The 20,644-nt window shown below is 36.4% G+C and overlaps 3 protein-coding genes across 5 annotated transcripts in view; 1 reads left to right on the top strand and 2 right to left on the bottom strand.

Annotated features, from left to right (window-relative positions):
• The window catches only part of LOC136847067 (mitochondrial protein C2orf69 homolog), a 29,366-nt gene extending 26,749 nt beyond the window's left edge, over nt 1-2,617 (bottom strand). Inside the window, exons 1-2 of one of the 2 annotated variants that reach the window (XM_067118336.1) lie at nt 2,484-2,613; nt 1-71 (exon numbers count right to left, since the gene is read on the bottom strand). The exon at nt 1-71 is cut by the window's left edge and continues 161 nt beyond it. The gene's annotated coding sequence lies outside the window, so the exon portion shown is untranslated. Of the gene's footprint in view, nt 72-2,483 lie in introns of both variants that reach the window. The other variant, XM_067118337.1, reaches the window with a different exon arrangement.
• A 377-nt stretch (nt 2,618-2,994) lies between these two features.
• Ssu72 (Ssu72 CTD phosphatase) overlaps nt 2,995-20,644 on the top strand; it is a 114,602-nt gene continuing 96,952 nt past the window's right edge. The window contains exon 1 of the mRNA XM_067118340.1: nt 2,995-3,451. The gene's annotated coding sequence lies outside the window, so the exon portion shown is untranslated. The remainder of the gene's footprint in view (nt 3,452-20,644) is intronic.
• On the bottom strand, nt 5,348-18,729 carry LOC136847066 (cytochrome P450 2L1-like). 2 transcript variants are annotated; one of them, XM_067118334.1, is made up of 9 exons: nt 18,456-18,729; nt 13,189-13,288; nt 11,520-11,653; nt 11,134-11,352; nt 10,051-10,250; nt 9,775-9,892; nt 9,099-9,279; nt 8,782-8,899; nt 5,348-6,378 (listed from the first exon to the last, which is right to left on the bottom strand). In XM_067118334.1, the coding sequence occupies exons 1-9, from the start codon at nt 18,541-18,543 to the stop codon at nt 6,049-6,051; spliced, it is 1,488 nt and encodes a 495-aa protein (XP_066974435.1). In that variant the 5' UTR covers nt 18,544-18,729; the 3' UTR covers nt 5,348-6,048. The 2 variants fall into 2 exon arrangements, with proteins under 2 accessions (XP_066974435.1, XP_066974436.1); XM_067118335.1 differs by lacking the exons at nt 11,520-11,653; nt 13,189-13,288 and having other exon boundaries at nt 18,456-18,649.

Raw genomic sequence — 20,644 nt, 5'->3', positions numbered from 1 at the left:
GATTGTTATCGATTCACTTTGGCACTGGCATTTTCTTACATATTCCTCTCCAAACTCTATTTCATGTAACTCTGCAAACAGAGTAAACACCATCAGACTGAAGCAATGAAAATCTAAATAAATAGGTATTCATACAGTATTGAGTCACATGCACCACATATGGTATATGTATTTAACATTTTGTGATTGCTAATGTTATTTGTCAAAAGAAGAGTCATTCGTATTTAACAAATGTAAATGGTCTTGACCTCAATAAGCAAGATCTCACATTACAGGTAACAACAAACAAATAATGTGAGAAACAATTTATGTTGCGTGGCATTTATATGCTGCACTACACAGCCTCTCATCCTTATGACCATCAGTAATCATCCCTCTGTCAGGAGGACTGCTGGGTTTAATTACGCTTTCCAGATATCAAGTGAGTTTTGAATGGTGATTTAAAATCACAGTGCCAACACAGTTACAACCAGCCTAAATGTCTTAAGTTTTGTGAGAAACTTATCATTTGATGTTACAAAGACATTTAATTTTACCTACAATGGATTACTCTATGAACTAAGTAAGCTAATGTTCAATATGTTCTGTTCTTTCATTGTTTTACTGAATTTCATACTTAATAAATTATGTATACATAGGGTGTAACAAACCAGATGAGGGTTAAATGATATTAGCTTGTGTTTGGTTAGGGTCAAACTGGTTAGGATCCTTCAAGTGTTAAACACAGTGGAAGGTGGAGTTTGGTTAGGGTCACACTGGTTAGGATCCTTCAAGTGTTAATCACAGTGGAATCTAGTGCTAAGCAAAGTGTTGGGTGCATTACCAGCAGCTTTTTATTACAAAAATTGGTGCATAAATGTTGTAATACTGTTGACCTAATCTTACACTGTCAGGACTGAAATGTTCTCATAGTAAAAAATAGTGTACAGCTACCCAGAAAAAAAGTCACAGGTAAGTGATTCTACATATGAAAGAGGCTACGATTTTTCTGATGTTTTTTAATGTAAAATTTATGATTCTGACAAAAAAATAAAACCACAGTACTGCATTTAGATGCATGTAGGTACCAAAAAGCAAGATTTCTTACACGTGAAGTGACCTTAATTGTGAATGAGTGTTTTTTTATGGTATTATCTGACCCAAAAGATTTTATGCAAGCTAAAAAGTTTTGACAATCATAAGGAAGCAAAGTGGCCATCAGCTTAGGTTCGGTAAGTTTTCCAGGATGGGGGGAAAGGCACAAAGAGGGCAACAAATACCCTACATAGGCCAGAGTATATGTCACAAGAAGGCTAATATTGTTTCTTTATGATTTATGTCCCCTTAGATCATGTTAGCCTATGTTATTTTGGTAGAGGTAAGGTAAGGTTGCCTTCCCTGTATTTTACTTCATAATTTGCAGTCTCCAGGGTCAAGTTATGCTAGGTGGGGGAGTTTGAAATTCTCCAACATGCTCTACGCCAGGTCAAGGGTTGACTGTAGACCGGGGGGGGGGGGGATAAAAACCTATCTCCTGCAATGATCGAGATTATTGAAATTTTGGTAATTCTAAGCCATAGTTCTGCGGTGAGCTAGACTATGGCATTTGATGTTTTTCTATGTTATTTTACTTGCTTTAAAAGAATTTAAAGTAATATTGGTAATTCTAAGTATTAGCTCTGAGCCTGTTTTCACCTTGGAAACTGGTTTTTTCTACACTTTTAGGGCTTCTGTACTGGCAGTGGGTTTGTGTGTTGTCAGCCAAATGGAATATCCCTTTGCCGTGTTTAGTACTGGCCGGGGGGGGGGGTTACCCATACGTTAACAAGTTATTGCACTTGCCGAACAGGATATTAACCGTTTGAAACAGACATACCCGTGCTCTGTCTTGTGAAGATTGCATATGGAAACCCCTTGTTGGACAGACTTCAGGGGTTAATTACAGGTTAATTACATTCGTCCGACAAAAATTGAATGTAAATCCAAAATTAGCAACCAAAAAACTGTAGAAAAAGTCAAGTTAGAATGTAGTCGCCGACACGGCGCTACTACTTAGTTCAACCGTAATATCTTGTGGGCTGGCTGTAACTAAACTGTAACTGACCTTTGAAGACTACACTACCCCCGTTGTGTAGTCTTCAAAGGTCAATTACACTTTAGTTACCGAAATTCTTTTAAAAATAGGGATTAAAGCTCTGTCCCTGCATAATGCCGTACGTTAGATTAAGTTAGGTTAGTCCCTCCCATTTGGGTTATGAGGGGAAGGTGAACCAATACTATTAACACAGTAACATTAGTCTTACATCAATTAACTCGCAAAAACGAAGTAGGCACGAGACCTGACCACCATTGGGCATAAACATTTACAAAAGCCAAAAAAAGACAGGCTACCCCCTACTTAGTGCTAAGCTAAACACACCCCAAAGTTCATTCAGTCACCAAATAACCTATGCTGAGAAAACAGGTTTTAACAATTAACTTTCGAATACAGGAGAAGTACTTACATTTTAAACTAAAAACACAGCTTAAGGCGTCCTGTCAAAACAAGCTCTCGAAGGCGAACCTCAGTGATTCAAAAACCGACTCGAGGTTGCGAACGAGACAGTGAGTCAGAAATGAACGAGTGTGGATATCATAATATTTAGACTGGAGTATTTTATTATTTTCGTAGTCTTTTTACCCTAGTTGATACGTATTAGTGGTTATAATTTTAATAAATGTCATCCGCCCGGTGAAATTATTTACTTTCATTTTAATGCCAGATAAAATACTATTTAATATAAGCAATGCTTCGAAGTGTCACTTTATTTTGAAGGTTAAGTTACAAAGATGGGATCTCAATGCTACTACTATAGACATAAACCTTAATAAATTAATAAAATTCGTAATATCGTTACGCTAGTTAGGAGAAATTGGTGGTAATGGTTTTAACAAATTTAACCCATACAGTGAAATTGTTTATTTTCATTACAGTATTAGATAAAGTACCCATTACCATAAGCAATGTTTTGAAGTGTCACTTTATTTTGAAGGTGCTGTTACATAGGAAGGATCTCAATAATACTACTATTGACCAAACCCTCCACATGACTGTAAACAGATTGTGCTTTGGAGTAATTACAATATTAGAGCATTCCTTGCTTCACTGCCCAGCAGATAGTAACATTAGGAATAGATATAGATTCCTGCAGCAGTCATATCAAGAAGATAAAGAGGAATTAATAGCTAACTTAACATTCGCAAATCTACTGAAAGAAGAGATAGAAAATAGGAAGAAATTTATAATATATATACATATATGGTATGTAATTACGGAGAACAAACTGAAACAAGAAAAGGAGAAATAGGAAGGGCAAGTGAGACATTTCAAAGACAAACCCAGGCTATTGCTACTACTCGTAAACGCGTCTAGAAAGACATAGGCCTGTCCATCGTAGAAGTCTGCCTGTTAATGGGCTATCGTTCAACTAAGGTAGGCCTAAGTTGCCTTTGTTTGTTGGCCATGGCTTAGGCTAGTAAACAACTATTAATGATGCAATTTGAGTCAGTGGCTGGATTAAAAGGATTATAACATAAAGAGCTGGCATTAATATTCAGAGAGCCAAAGTTACTGGCGTATGTGCTAGCCTAGCGCCTAAATTAAAACCATGGCCATTGCAATTTGCCTGATCCACCATTTCTGATTTATATAAGTTTTTATGGTAGAACTGAAGACTACTACTGTGGGCTGGTTCCAGCCAGTCGCCGTCTGGAATATTTACCTTCCTTTAATGTTTTTTCATTTGTTTATGTTTATTATTTTATGTCTTTGCGTGTGTCTTTTGTTTATGTTTTTTATATTCACCGCCTTTTGTTTGTGTTCTTACCTTCATCCCCAAGGGCCTGGTATTAAACACAGCTCTCGTTTTTGCACGCATTACACTGGTAATTACCGAACAAGATGGGCGCGGAAGTAGTCTTCAGCTTTGCCATTTCTGCAATCATTGTTGAATGTTAGCTTGGTCAAGATTCAATTGTGTTACTCTTTGGTGGTTATACATTAACATGCAGTGTGGTGCAAGTTAGGCCAAAGCATGTGGAGTGAAACATTTTGTTTATGAGAGTATGCCTTAGCCTAGAAAGAATAACATGTTTGGCATTGCCTTAAGGAATTCCATATTCTTTGAACAAGGCTGAAGCATCGCTTAATTACAGCAATTTTAAATGGGTTAGGTTAGGATGCCTGTTTAAATGCAGTTTCCATGATAGATACTTGGTTATATTATTTTTTCCCCCTTGTTAAATTTTTGGTATTTTTTTTATTAAGAACCAGTTCATGATATTGGAGTTTTTTTGCATTGTTCTTTCATGATATTGGAGTTTTTTTTGCATTGTTCTTATGTGTCCTTAATGTGCCTAATACGAAAACCATATGCATAGTCTGTCACAAATTTACTGTTATTATGATATATGTCATTATTGTATTTGTTTTGATGTTCATTCTTGTGGTAATAATAAATACTATATTTTCAACAGTTTTTGAAATGATGTGTTTGCTTGAAATCTGTAGACTGGCTTAAAGTGAAAAAACTAAGAATTTCTAAGAAAAATCAATCTCAGCTTTGTGCAAAAGCTCTTAGCACATAAAAAAAAACCTATATTTCAATTATTTTTATGTTTCTGGTTTAACTGCCTCACTCAGGTTACTGGTAAGGCTGGTCAGAGTTGCTCAACAGAAATTGATGGGGATAAGCTAAGGATAGTACAAATTTTAAGTAATTAGCTACAGACATAAACCTATGAGCATTGTAGATCAAAGCTGATCAGCACTAAAACTTTTCACAAAACACTTGAGAGTTAACATGGTTTTCTGCTTCACAATTGGACAGGAATTATATGACAATAAAAATTTTTTGCAAGTCATTACATATGTAATCTTTAAAGATAATGACGCAATGTCAACAAAGACACGGAGTGGATGAGTTTGTTTACTTTGTTAGAATAAACCTCGTTTAATTAATCAATGTCATTAGCCGTGGAGTAGGTTGATTTAAATATTTTTTAAGTTTAGTTTTTGAATTGTCATTGATCCATTTATTCAGTACTATTCCTTAAATATACTATTGATCCATTTATTCAGTACTATTCGTTAAATATACTATCTTATTTATCTCACAAGTCTTGACCCATTTATTCAGTATTATTCCTTAAATATATTGTCTTCTTTATCTCACAAGTCTCTTTATCTCACAAGTCTAAAATTGAATACACTCTTGTCGTATGTTGAAAGAAAATTATAGTTTGGAAACTCAGAAAGGCTGGGTCCATGTACATTTGCCTGACTGCTTGAGAAAAATCAACAATCAAATAAGGAAAATAAAGGAATAAGTTCTAATTTACCACTAAATAAGTATCGGACCGTTTACTTCCAGCAAAAATTTTGCTTTCATATGAGTATAAATTTTAACATTTTGAAAGGTAAAAGCATAGGTTTTTGAGGAAACGAAGCTGAAAACTTGCAAAACTTCCATTTTTTTTTTTTTATCTCTGTAGTACATGTTAGCCTCATCTCTGTTAACTCGATATGATTTAAGAATGTTTGGTAGATATGAGTTCTGAGGACCACATCTGGACTCCATTCACATCTTATCACACTTATAGGCTGCATTAGGGCCACCTTAAACATGCTCTTAAGTGATTTAGGCATAAAGGGGCCTGTAATATTGTAGGATAATCATGTGTCAATGTGACATATGTTGAGCCTTATAAAGATGGCTTTTTGAAAATTTGTCTGCTGTTTCATTAACAAAATCATATTTGTCCCATGCATTCAAAGCTCACAATGTATATATGTATATAAAATCTTTTCAGAAATAGAAAAAAATAGTAAAAACTAAATATGGTGAGAGAACTTTTGAAGTAGCTTTAGAAATATCTAAAACTTTAGTGCATTGTCTGATTATAGATGCCAGATTGTTTTCTTGTCCTTCTGTTGGTTTTTCATTCTCGTTCTCCCCCATACTCTGTTGTGCTTTGCTTCTCTCCAGTGTTTTTATTTCTCATTTGAGAGTAAGTTCTTCTGAATGAAGCCTATTCTCTTTGTGTGATGATGATATTGAAAGGCTGTGGAACAGCAAGAATTCTCTCAGTGGGATTCTTCTCAATGGATAGCTTCTCTCCCTCGGGCGCAGTGAATGTGAAATTCTGGATGAGAGCTGCCAAGAACACGTAGAGTTCCATGCGTGCCAAGGACTCGCCCACACACAGGCGCTTCCCCACTGAGAAGGGAAGGAAGCCTTCCCTCTTGGAAGAGAGCTTTCCGTTCTCATCCAGGAAGTGCTCTGGGTAGAAGTCATTGGGCCTCTCCCAGTAAGCTGGGTCTTTGTTGCAGCATTCCAGGTGGCCGATCAGCACAGAGTTCTGGAAATGGACAGATGCATTCAGGATGAGCTCGGTTCAGTGGGGTCACAGTGTTGTCACATTGTATAAAATTGGACGGCTGTTTTATAAATGGAATAAGTGAAAGTGGGCCAGAAGAGATGATGGTTAAAATGGTTTAAAGGAATCCTCAAAGTGAATGGAGGAGGCAATACATTTTGTAAAGAATGGATAAAAATTTTCTCAGCCTCTCAGTGGTCTTTGATAATGGTTTATATATATATATATATATATATATATATATATATATATATATATATATATATATATATATATATATATATATATATATATATATATATATATATATATATATATATATATATATTATATATATATATATATAATTTATAGTAATACCTCGATCTTACTCACTTTGAGTTGCACAAATTCACAGATGCAAACTTTTCATCAGAACCTAACTAATTGGCATACACGATTTTTTCACAGACACGCAATATTTGCAAAATCCTTGAGAAACCTTGCAGAAGTGGTTGTATAATTTTTGAAGTAATTTATAAGTATTCATGTTTTTATGTGTAAAATTAGTAAGAAAAATATGTATTATTTTTATTTTTGTACATAAATACTTTATGACACAAAGGTAAACTAGCATATTTTACATTAAAATACAGTAAAATCAATCAAAATCACAAAACAGCTGTCGATGTAACCATCTTTCTCTCTCTCTCTCTCAGTACTTTAATATTTGCTTTGACATATGAGTTGTATTTTTGTTCTCTCTCTCTCACTGAGATAAGAGAGAGATCTTTTATGCATATGTAACATGTATGTTTATTTGTTTATATACTGTTGTTAATTTTTCCATATTTTCATTGCTATTATTACAACTTTTTTGCATTTGTATAGTAAATTATTTAAGATTTTAAAAGATAAAATAGATTCCCAGTCTTCTCTGAGGATAGGAGAGATGGGGTACAACCTAACTGTCAGTTATCTTGACAAATTGATGTTGACCTCAAGGGAAGACAGTGAGAATAACGAGAGAGAGAGAGAGAGAGAGAGAGAGAGAGAGAGAGAGAGATATTTCGGTATTAATAAAATACGGCTACGGAAGGATACTGAAAAATCTCCCTCAAGTTGTTCTCTCTTTTTCCTTCATAAATCACGAATTTCCATCTGTTGATATTTAACATAAGAATATCTTATCTCTCTCTCTTTCCAAAGTTATTCTCTCTTTCTCTGTCATAAATCATGAATAATTTCCATCTTGATATTTAATGTAAGAGCAAACCCCACACCCTCTCTCTCTTTCTCTCTCTCTCACTTTATTCTCTCTCGTAATGATTCATGAATAATTTTACTCTTGATATTTAATGTAAGGATAACCCCCCCATTTCTCTCTCCCTCTCTCTCTTGGTACAGTAATGAAGTACTAATTAAAGTATGAAATTAGGCTAACTTTTAAATGAAATTAAAGTGCTGTGGGAGTATGGTTTTGTCATATTTAGGGTTTAAACTCTAGAAATAAGCATTGACTGTATGTATTAGCATTTTTAGTGACCGTACCAAAATTACTTGAATCCTCACCTTACTAAAGGGGTTATGGAACCTAACCTCATGTAAGTTTGAGGTGTTTATATATATATATATATATATATATATATATATATATATATATATATATATATATATATATAATACTAAAACTCTGTCTGTCATGTGTGTTTGAATCCCCTGGGAATCCCCCTTCCCACATCACCCATCCCCTCCCCTTCCCACATCCCCATCCCCTCCCCTCCTACATCCTCATAAACTGGGCTGGTGCTGCCCGTAGAGCTTGTAACTAATGTGTGGTGTATAAATTACGTTACTGTTTACGTCCTGCTGTGCTGTTTGTTGCCAGAGAGTCTCAAATCGTTGATTTAATTATTTCCTTATAATTTCTCGTACTAAATCAATAGAAATGCTACTTTTTTTTCATCTTCATAAAAAGGTGACCCAACAGGTCATGGATGGTCTAGTGGGCTATATAATAAAACATTATCAAAGACCTTCAAAACTTTTCTGAAATCACCACAACTAATGTCTTTATTTGATTTTCACTATATTGAAATGTTCGGTCTTTCACCATTCTTACGTAGAAACACACACACACACACACACACACACACACACACACATATATATATATATATATATATATATATATATATATATATATATATATATATATATATATATATATATATATATATATATATATATATATATAAACCTGAGACCTAGGTACGAAACCTTGCTGGGGCAGATGCACTTACAAATTACAATTAATCTTGGGAAGTTATTCACAGTGTATAGTGAATTCACCTTTAAAAGAGAGAGAGAGGGGAGGGGAGTTTTTGGGTGGGAGGGGTGAACTACCTTAGGAATCCTATAACCATCAAGCTCGATGTCTTTTTCGTTGCTATGAGGCATCCCCATAGTGGCTAGCGTTGTCAGCCTCAGTATCTCATAACATAGCGCTTCGATATATGGGAGTCTGAAAAGTCAAGAATGTTGCTTTAAATCAGTTCGAAGAAATTAAATTAAACGTGATTATATTACATGTAAGGCACTCGAGGCTAAGTGTCTGTCTTTTCCTAGGGGTTAAGTTCCCTCTTCTTGTTTCCTTCTGGCCTGAGCTGGAGAAGGGCATAACGTTGCCTATCCTACTTATTACCAGGATTGTGGCTCCTTACTTGTCTTTCTGGTCGAGAGATGGCACCACATTCCGGGACACAACGAGATCGATTTCTTTCTGCGCTTTCTTTTGCACCTCTGGATACTTGGCCAGGTACAAAACAGCCCATTTGATCGTCATGGCGGTGGTAATGCTCCCTGCTCCGAAGAGGTCAGTCAGCGTGTGGCAGAGATCTTCCACTGCAATGCAGGAAGTCACGGGAGGAAGTAAGATAAGAGGAAAACACGGAGATTTAATCTTACGCAATGTTTTTTAAGGAATGTCATATGTATAGTCTGTTTAAAAAAGTATAAGAGCAGAAATGTGTTCAGTGTTTTGCTTATGATCTTCAAAGGAATTCTTGGCAAAACTTGAAGACAGTTTAAAAACATCAGTGTCATTCTATTTCTATACAAAACCCGGTACTATAATAATGTAATTTTAAGTACGCGGGGTTGGGTCTCTTGCTTGAGATATTCCTTCTTATGTAATTTATTTCAGAATTATTTACTTTAATGTTATACATGATTATCCGTTTTCAAAAGAAGTGAAAATTTTCAAGAATTCCTGGTTAGGCGCGAATATGGAAAACCATAAGGGCCACAAAAACTTTAGTATTAGGAACGTGTCTAGAGTACTGAAAATGTAGCAATGAGCGGTTTCATTTCAGACAAAACCCATCTTGATCAACCTACAGTTCATGGTGGAGTTTGGGTCGTTCTTCTGCCCCTCCATTTCTAGAAAATATGCGTCAATGTAGTCTTTTGGGTTACCTGGGTCGAAAGTTTTGACGCGGGCTTCCACAATTTCACTCTGCAAGAAAGGTAAATTATTTACTAAGAGTGCAAGTTTACACACAGTTCTTGCTTACATATCAGTATAGGACAGTCAGTGTGACGTATACTTTCAGAGAAAACGTAAGAGAGTGGAAGAACTAATACTAAACAAACCTGGCGGAAAATGCTTCTTACCCTAATGAAATCGTTGATTTTGGCCGTACTTTCGTAAATACGGTTCATTCCAAGCCACGACTTGACAGCGAAAGGGAGCCACGATTCCAGTCGAGGGAAGATGTCCAAGAGGAACACCGTTCCTTCGAAACCCAAGGAGCCTTCGTAAACTATTTTGCTGAATTTCGTGATCTTTTCGTCGCTGATGTTGTAACGGATTCCTGAAAAATGTGACTTTTTTCACAGCCGGTTAGAATGAAATATACAGCCATGCCTGTTGCCTACAAAGAGATACACATTATTATATGCAAATAAATATTGTACGCAGTCGCGCGGGTATGTTTATATTTAAATTATATTGCCAGAGCGTTACTTGTTACATAACCCTCGTCATACCCTACGCCCTCTTCCGATTACAAAAGGTTAGACTCACTAAAAGGTATTAACGACAGCAAAGAATAGAATGAAAAGGAAGTGAACGTTCTATTCCAGCAGGATAAAATTCAGGGCGAATATATATATATATATATATATATATATATATATATATATATATATATATATATATATATATATATATATATATATTATTTGCATGTCTCCCGTGGATACGAGAATAAGCCAGGGACAAGAATATTTACATGTAAATTGTGGGATTACAAGGTTTAATACGGGCCTTTGCTCCTAATTAAACAGTGTGTTACTATGTAAAAATGGTGAAAGAAAGGCCGAACATTTCAGTAGACATAAGGAAAACCAGATGAAAATATTAGTTGTGGTGATGTCAGAAAAGTTCTGAAGGATAGAACGAAAACGGTCGGCACAGGACGTGGACTTAAGTAGTGGAGTTTTTTGTTGCGCATATTATAACGTTCATTACTTTGTAGAAACCAGTTTCCTGGGAGGATAAGACACGCCTTTCACGAAACACTTGAAGTGCTGACATCGAACAAAAACACAATCAAATTCAGCACCACAGGGAGACTCGAGAGGCTACAAATAAGCATCAAGAGACGTTCCTGAAAATCTAAATAGTACTCACAGATTAGGTAGTCTGCGAATAGAAACTACACCAGTATCTGTTAAATTAAAAGTTTGCCTCACCAGCCATCATCTGCCAGAGTACGTTGAGAACGGCTACGTTGATGGACCAGGGTAAGGAAGTCGGTTTGTTTAGGTACTTCTTGAAATCCTCGACGAGAAACTGGGCCTCCTTTTCGATGGCCTCTCCCAGGTGAGATTTCCCCATTCCCAAGTCCTTCAGATGGCGCAGAGTGAATCTCCTGTTGTTCAGCCATAGCTGTCCATTAGCGTTGACGATACCTAAAGGAAAATTATGGATCCGCGAATTATCTATAGTGACAAAAAGATGCATCCTTTTCAGATTTCTATAAAAACTTCGTCTAAGATCGTCATTAGTTGGAGGAGAAGCTCGGAGATTCTCAAACGCAGTCACAAATGACAATTTTAGAGAGAGAGAGAACACTTACCCCCTTCCTGGAGTTGTGTAATAGACCTCACGCTGTAGAAGTCGGGTCTGTCTATGACGTCAGCCCTTGAGAAGACAGTTTTAATGAGCTTGAAATTGCACAGGTAAATGAAGAGACGGCTTCCCAATCGCCACCTGGTACGTGACAATTAAAAGATTTTAGTGGAAATAGATTTTTTGTGACGAGTGTAATCAAATATCTACTCCCCGCCGATATTTCTGGAATTACCGCTACGACTGGATTTCTAAGGTATGGCACAAGTTTCGTTAGCAGCCACTGGACCTTATGTGACAGTCGCTTCTGTTCTTACTAAAAGCGTGAACAATTAATAAGACAATATCTGTGTACTTTTTTTGTTTATTTTGTGAAGAGACGTAGATGGTTACGACTGCCCAAATCTGTCTCGGTCGATGCTTAAGAGAGGATTTATACTCTCATTTGAATAATAATAATAATAATAATAATAATAATAAATAATACGCCTTGTTAAAAAGGATGGCTGCATCATGGGAGTTAATTTATATTGAGTCTTTTCAATTTACCTTATAATTCTTTTCTAAGTTAATAATTGGACAATATATAATTGGCCATTGTTCATACTTCGGTCAAGAAAAATATATTAATAGGGTTTATACAGCAGTTTTAAAACGCTGTTAGTATTTCTCTTTACCGAAGTATGAACGCTGGCCAATTATTGTCCAATTTTAACGTAGAAGAGAAAAGAGACAGGAGAATGAAAAACAGAACAGGGAAATGGCACAACAAACCAATGCACGGACAGTACATGAGACAGAAAAAGAACTGGCCAGCGATGAAACATGGCAATGGCTACAGAGGGGAGAACTCAAGAAGGAAACAAGGAATGCTAACAGCGGCACAAGATCAGGCCCTAAAAATCAGAGAACAATAGATGGAAATAACATCTCACCCATATGCAGGAAGTGCAATATGAAAGACGAGACCATAACCACATAGCAAGCGAATGTCCGGCGCTTGCACAGGACCAGTACAAAAAGAGGCATGATTCAGTAGCAAAAGCCCTCCACTGAAGCCTGTGCAAGAAACACCAGCTAGCTTGCAGTAATAAGTGGTACGAACACCAGTAGACGAGACGTGATGTTGATTGACAAAATCAAGAAGGTATCACTCATTGATGTGGCAATACCATGGGACACCAGAGTGGATGAGAAAGAAAGAGAAAAAACTGATAAGCATCAAGACCTGAAAATCGAAATAAGGATATGGGATATGCCAGTGGAAATTGTACCCATAATCATGGGAACACTAGGCACGATCCCAAGATCCCTGAAAAGAAATCTGGAAAAACTACATGCAGAAGTAGGTCCAGGACTCATGCAGAAAAGTGTGCTACTAGAAACAGCGCACATAGTGAGAAAAGTAATGGACGCCTAAGGAGGCAGGATGCAACCCGGAACCCCACACTATAAAAACCACCCAGTCGAATAGGATGACTGTGATAGACCAAAAAATATTATTATTATTATTAATATTATTATTATTATTATTATTATTATTATTATTATTATTATTATTATTATTATTATTATTATTACCGAAGCATGAACATTAGCCAATTATTTTCCGATATTAACGTAGAAGAGAAAAGAATTAAAGGAAAATTTAAAGACATCAAAGGTAAGTTACTTACGATATAATATCCCCGTATTTTTTCCTCAGCTCCTTAACCTGATCAGCTATTGCGACGTCCGTGGAAGGCAGAGCCCCGATCAGCGGCCATCCCCACAACCCTGAGAAGGAAACAAGGGCCTGAGAGAGTACACGAGGAAAAGTAGGCTTCTTCGTGAACCAGCAAGCGACGACGGTGGAAGACAGGATCTGTAACGGAGTACCGGCTGCTTTTGGTCGAGGTTAAGTCATCAGTCAGAGTCATCAGAGTGAAGAAGAACAAGGAAGCTTTCTTCACCCAGGTTTTTACCACCTGGCCAAGATTAACACGGCTAGGTCCTCTCTCATCTTAGGCCGTGAAAGAGAGAGAATGTGTGTGGACAAACATTTGCCATAGTGACCCTTCATATCCTTGTTTTCCCGGTTTTCTTCTCTGTTAAGCTTCCAAGCATCAGCAACGTCTCAAAGATGCCCAGTAACTCCGGGACGGACTAACCCTGTACTTTATCAATCCTGGTGGAAGATAAGACCGAATTCGGTGATTAGAACTAGAACGTGATTGAGATTCGATCACTCACTCGTTCCGTTGGCGGTCGAGTCGCATTGCGACCCGGAGAAGGAATGAAATGAGTCATTGTTTTACTTGAGAACGAAAAAGAAGGATAAAATGAGGCGCATTCTGCCATGTCAGCGATTTTGTAAGCGGCAGATTAGCCACTTATCTTCAGGTATCCGGAATTCTGTACCCGTTGCAGGTGAAGCTTGTTACGGTGACTTCGTTTCCTCCTGCAGCCAAGCGGTATCCATTGCACATAACCCTAAATACCCATATGAAAAGATCTGGGAGAAGAGGAGCCTTTATGGAATCATAAGTCGTGACGTATTAGGGGACTGTCGAGCTGAAGAGGGTACGGGGGTGGAAGCTGGGGATCTGAATCACCGTTTGATATATATATATATATATATATATATATATATATATATATATATATATATATATATATATATATATATATATATATATACATACAAACATACAAACAAACATACATATACACACACATATATAATATATATACACACATATATATATATATATATATATATATATATGAATGTCTTTTCCTGTAATACTACAGTGTAATATGAATATAAGAAGGCCCATAAAACACTATTTGAACGTTGAAACCATATTTTACCAGTGAACAGGGGCACAGAAGCAAGTGCCCGAAATATATGGTTTCAACGTTCAAATAGTGTTTTATGGGCCTTCTTATATATATTATATATATATATATATATATATATATATATATATATATATATATATATATATATATATATATATATATGTCGGGTCTCAGTCCTTCGACACAGATACTTATCCAGCGACTGGAGTCACTGGATATATATGTATATGTATGTATGTATGTATGTATGTATACGTATGTATGTATGACTTTTTATCACATCACCGTGATTCATATACAATCAGTAAGCTACAAACGTCCTTTAATATCCAATTCGCTCTACCTCGGAAATAATATATTTTCATATATGTTACCGAAGGGGAATTTTTTAGCTGATAATAAGTTTGTCGTCCCGTGGGCTCGAACCAGCGAAGGACAAGAACTCAGGATTACAAGTATGTATGTATATATATATAGGCTTATATATATATGTACATATTTTATATATTGTGTATATATATATATATATGTATATATATATATATATATATATATATATATATATATATATATATATATATATATATATATATATATATATATATATTGTGTGTGTGTAATGTTTCAGTTCAGTTGTGGAATATTTCGTAACTGTCTCTCTCTGTTGTCAGTCGGTCATGAAAACTTCAGGCGTTCTATAGGTCAGTCAGATTGATGGAGTAGGTATATATATTCAGATCTTTGACTGATTAAGAACCCCAGTCAGAAGTTTAACCTCGGGTTAAATAGGTCAGTCTAAGTCTAACTCATTCATTATCAAGGTGAGTCGGAAAATAGGGTATTGGTAACATTCCGTAAAATACTACGCCCCTTAGGGGGTGTAGTGCCGTCAGTCCACCTCACGCTGTGGACTGTAGGCATTACTCAAGGTTCTTTGCAGCGTCCCTTCGTCCCCTAGCTGCAACCCCTTTCTTTCCTTTTACTGTACCTCCATTAATTTTCTTCCGTCTTTCTTACCACCCGCTCATAACAATTGTTTCATAGTGCAATTGCGAGGCTTTCCTCCTGTTACACCTTTCAAACCTTTCTATTCTCAATTTCCCTTTCAGCGCTGAATGACCTCATAGGTCCGAGCGCATGGCCTTAGGCCTAATTTTATATTCTATTCCACAAGGTGCAACCGTGATTGCTTTCCAGGGTACTTTGATAAGAGAACGCTCTTGCCGTTAGACTGCGCTGCAGTCTGCTCCTCGGTGTAACTCGGCGCTTTTAACTGGATAATAATCTGCTGTAGCACATAGTCGGGTGCCACTTGCATGCGATTGGTTACTAAGTTAAATGAGCCTGCTTCTTACGCAAATTATCCAGCTGCATTCCGCGCTGTACTTCTCTCTCGTTTTCATGTGATTCCCCAAAGAAGACTGATAGTGATTGACAGTCTCCAAAGCTTAAGGTTAGATTGTCGGGTAAAGTGTAGGCAACTAAAGCGCCCTTCTGGTTCGGTAACTACCCGAGTACGTGCAGAATGGGCGCCGTGTTCTGTACCACCCCGTTGGGGGGAACGTAAAAACACGAACAAAGACGCTAAATGTCATAATATAAACAAAATGTGGTAAATATCACAAACATAAACAATCAGGCCTCGGTAGTATTCACCTGCAGTTTTACCACCTGTCATTAAAATCTTTCGCGTTCAACGTCAACAGTACTCCCCAAAATCACGTCGTCTAAAGCCCAGCCATTTCTGTGTCAAAATAAGAACGGAAAGACGAACAACTCACCCCCTTAAGTGATAACCCTTAAAAGACCTTGAGAAAGCAGACGTGCACTACAAGATTTACTTATCACGTGCGCCGTGCCAGCTGCACGTATTGGCATCGCCTGTAGGTCGCGTTCCTCGCCCACGATCCCAGCGGGTGCGTGACCTTTGCCCCGAACAAGGACTATGACACAGCAAAGAGAAGTACTCTGTCCTGTGTATGCCGTGACGTCATGCCTATCCCGAATGTTACGGCCCTCTCTGTCTCTCAATTTTCTTCCGGTTTGAATCGTGTTCGTCCTCGCCTGACAAGGAGATTAATTATATATGACTGCTGAGATATACCTGCATGTTTCATTAATAGCAATTACTTATCTTCTTCATTTATCAGCGAATAACAACGTCAGTACCAACATTAACGAAGATAGTGGGTTAAAAATAAAATGTGTTAGTCATTTTATTGCTTGCATAGATTTAGTGCTCTTCAAATAAATCATCGCTGTAGAACTGTGATTAATAACTGAATATAATTATATAATAATTATAATCATGGGCTAGTGGTGGAAACACTTATGTAATTATATCAGGTAATGTTCCTTTTGTAAATTCTGATACTGATGATAACAATTTATCACTGCTTTTGACATTACACTGAATATAACGGCATAACTGTAATTCATGCATCCTGACATATTCGTACGGAAATGTAGGCATACAAACATACATATACACTAACACACATTTTTTATATATATATATATATATATATATATATATATATATATATATATATATATATATATATATATATATAACCACTCTCGTGACTTATTTATACTAAAAATATTAAACCACAAAAGTTACTTAATTAAGTAGATGTTAAGTTATTAGAGATTTAACGTAAATGACCTTATTTACATCTCCACACACACAGTTTGAAATAATATTGGCATCCCTTACTTTATTCATTTTCTCATAGATTTTTCTGATTTTGATCGTAACCAACTACGGAAATTTTTGAATGCGGGTTTAGAATGAAATAACAAGATAAATCAGCGTCAACATTCAGTTAGAACTAGAACTTTTCGTTCGCTTATGTGAAAAATCTTGTAGAACTGATTGGTCCTTTATAGAGTAATAATAGGGTGTAATAATGTTTATATACAAATTCATTAGAACCTGCAATAATATGGAGACTGACTTGAATCTAATTCTAGGTCTATAGCCTCTTGACCCTATCTCGCACAAGACGTTCGAAGGAGATTTAATAAACTGAAAATTGTCAGTAAATCTCGTTAGTGTATCCCATAGAGGGTTAGTTCCATCAGTGCACCTCACGCAGTGCACTGTAAGCAGTACTTGAGGTTCTTTGCAGCGTCCCTTCGGCCCCCCAGCTGCAACCCTTTTCATTCCTTTGACTGTACCAACATTCATATTCCGATTCTTCCATCTTCCCACCTTCTCCTAACAATTGTTTCATAGTGCCACTGAGAGGTTTTCCTCCTGCTACATTTTTAAAACCATCTTTACTCTCAGTATCCATTTAATGCTGAATGACCTCACAGGTCCCAGCGCTTGGCCTTTGGCGTAAGTTACTCGATTAACTAAGTTTCATTGGTTAATCCAGTACCTTAGGTCAAGATTAAATAGAATGACCTTTGCATGCGCTGAAAGTTTTTACACTCATTTAGTCTTACTTTTTTAATTTTTTGTAAAAACCTTTCTGTACTGTATTCCATGCTTCTCTTGTATGTAGATATATATATATATATATATATATATATATATATATATATATATATATATATATATATATATATATATATATATATATATATATATATATATATATATATATATATATATATATATATATATATATGTGTGTGTGTGTGTGTGTGTGTGTGTGTGTATGTATGTATATACAGTATATGTGTGTGTGTGTGTGTGTGGTTTAAGTAATTAGCTTGATCATATTCAGGCTAGACTAGTCATCTAAACCACGACCATTATGCACGAAAATTTTGTACGCAACTGGACACCACAGCTTAAGTTGCGTAAGTTGGTCTCGTAGAAATTAATGCTGGCAACTTAAGCGATAATGCTTTGAAAGGGCTCTTTTAATTTTCCTATGATAAAGTTCAAGCACAATAACGATGAATATTCACTGTTCAGTCTTGTCACCGATATTGGCATTCGTGGAGCAAAGCCTCGCGGCCAAAATGCTAAAAAAAAAAAGGGTGGGTTCCAGAAAAGTCTTAACGTGACACCACCTTCGCCTTACAATGACGCAATACGCGTCGAGAATCTGAAAGGGCACAAATTCCGTCAGCAACTCACCTGGTGGGATGCTTGGGGGTTTCCTTGGCCAAATGGTGAGGACCACTAAGGCGAAAAGCAGCCCGGCGAGAATGACTTGCAGCACCATTTCCGAGGAAGCCAAGAGGTCTCTGTCTGCTGTAGTCTTCCGAGTTGTTCGGTGGAGTTTTTGGTCTGACGCTCCACTCGACTAGCACCCGTCGTCGGCCGAGTCCCGACTTGCTGGAGGTTGGAGATTATCGTACAGCAACTTCTCAAAAGTGTCGTTCTTGTGATACGAACGTTCTGTTGGTTTTATAGTTTGGGAGATTTCATTGCTCTTCAGGTCGTTTATCTGTTTCTTATAGGTACAGTACCAACCAGGTCCGTACAGATACCCATATTATATATATATATATATATATATATATATATATATATATATATATATATATATATATATATATATATATATATATATATATATATATATATATATATATATATATATACATATATATATACACACACACACACACATATATATATATATATATATATATATATATATATATATATATATATGTATATATATACATATATATATATATATATATATATATATATATATATATATATAGAGAGAGAGAGAGAGAGAGAGAGAGAGAGAGAGAGAGAGAGAGAGAGAGAGAGAGAGAGAATGAGAACCTACCGGTCACTTTTTTCACTAGATAATTATGTAATAAAAGATAACACAATGCCCTCGTAAAATCTCGATTTCTCTACATTTTTTTGGTTGCGCTTGTTACCACAAAGCCTAGATCCAAATGAATAACCAAATGAAGAAATTCTGACGTCTGCAGCAGGATTCGAGCCTGTATTCGGAATATCAGAGTGAGGTCACGTTATCCCACCTGACAACAAAGAAGGATAAAAGTCTATTTAGATACATTTATAGAGCTGGAATAGACCCATCCTCACCATCGTAGCCAAGTACTGTATGTAATCGTTTATTGCACTCAATATGACGGGCATATATGCATGAATGACCACCAGTAGAGTTTTATCCTTCTAAGTGGGAAAATGGGTTAATGTGAACTCATTCTGATATTATGAATGCGAGTTCGATTCCCGCTACGGACGTCAGAATTTCTGACATTTGTTCTTCATTTGGATCTAGGCTTTGTAGTGACCAGCATTTCCAAGTGTGAGAAAAAAAGAGGTCAAAAGGCATTGTGGTTATTACATTATATATATATATATATATATATATATATATATATATATATATATATATATATATATATATATATATATATATATATATATATATATATATATATATATATATTCATGTATATATAATGCAGCCAAACTGGTTGCCATGATGCAGTGCCCCGCTCACTTTTCATAGGTCCAGTGGTCTCTCCCCGATGGTGTATCCTTCTGGAAAGAACATTCTGGTTCTCAGCAAGTCTGTGGGGATGAGGTTGCTGGTCTCACGCCCTTTTCTTGACCCCAGCCTCCAGTGGTACACACTTAGTTCCTCGCTGGGTGAGCCGGTTCCGTTCTCAGCTACCAATCTGTTGGTCGCGAGTTCGAATCTCCGACCGGCCAGTGAAGAACAAGAGGAATTTGTTTCTGGTGATAGAAATTCATTTCTCGCTATAAAGTGGTTCGGATTCCACAATAAGCTGTAGATCCCGTTGCTAGGTAACCAATTGGTTCTTAGCCACGTAAAAATAAATCTAATCCTTCGGGCCAGCCCTAGGAGAGCTGTTAATCAGCTCAGTGGTCTGGTTAAACTAAGATATACTTAAATTTTTTTTCCAGTGGTACACCGCTTTGCTTCTGAAATAAATATATATATATATATATATATATATATATATATATATATATATATATATATATATATATATATATATACTTGTTAGGTGAAAAGTCGTCTTAAGGAAAGGAAAATGTATTTAAGTCAACCATCTTTATATGCGTACGGAGAAACAAAAGTTGACCGCACGCATATGATAGTCATCGTACTCACGGCAGTGTTATCAGTAGAGAGTAAATGTACTTCGTTTTGATTTGGTTCCCAGATGCTATGACAGCGAGCAATGCAAGAACCCGCCTTTACAACTCGAGAGAGAGAGAGATATGGTCCATTGGCTGTCCGAACGCAGATGAGGTGGGATAATGTACCGTAGGGTACGCGGTTGCATGATGCTGTCCTC

Source organism: Macrobrachium rosenbergii, chromosome 16 (assembly GCF_040412425.1).
Source record: "Macrobrachium rosenbergii isolate ZJJX-2024 chromosome 16, ASM4041242v1, whole genome shotgun sequence".
NCBI lineage: Eukaryota > Metazoa > Arthropoda > Malacostraca > Decapoda > Palaemonidae > Macrobrachium > Macrobrachium rosenbergii.
This window is presented reverse-complemented; position numbering and strand designations above follow the sequence as displayed.

Coding starts and splice junctions, on each gene's coding strand:
- LOC136847066 (XM_067118334.1), bottom strand. CDS start 18,543: ATGGTGCTGCAAGTCATTCTCGCCGGGCTGCTTTTCGCCTTAGTGGTC. Junction 11,353..11,519: donor TACACAACTCCAGGAAGGGG/GTAAGTGTTCTC, acceptor ATTTTCCTTTAG/GTATCGTCAACGCTAATGGA. Junction 9,280..9,774: donor CCCAAACTCCACCATGAACT/GTAGGTTGATCA, acceptor CCTGCATTGCAG/TGGAAGATCTCTGCCACACG.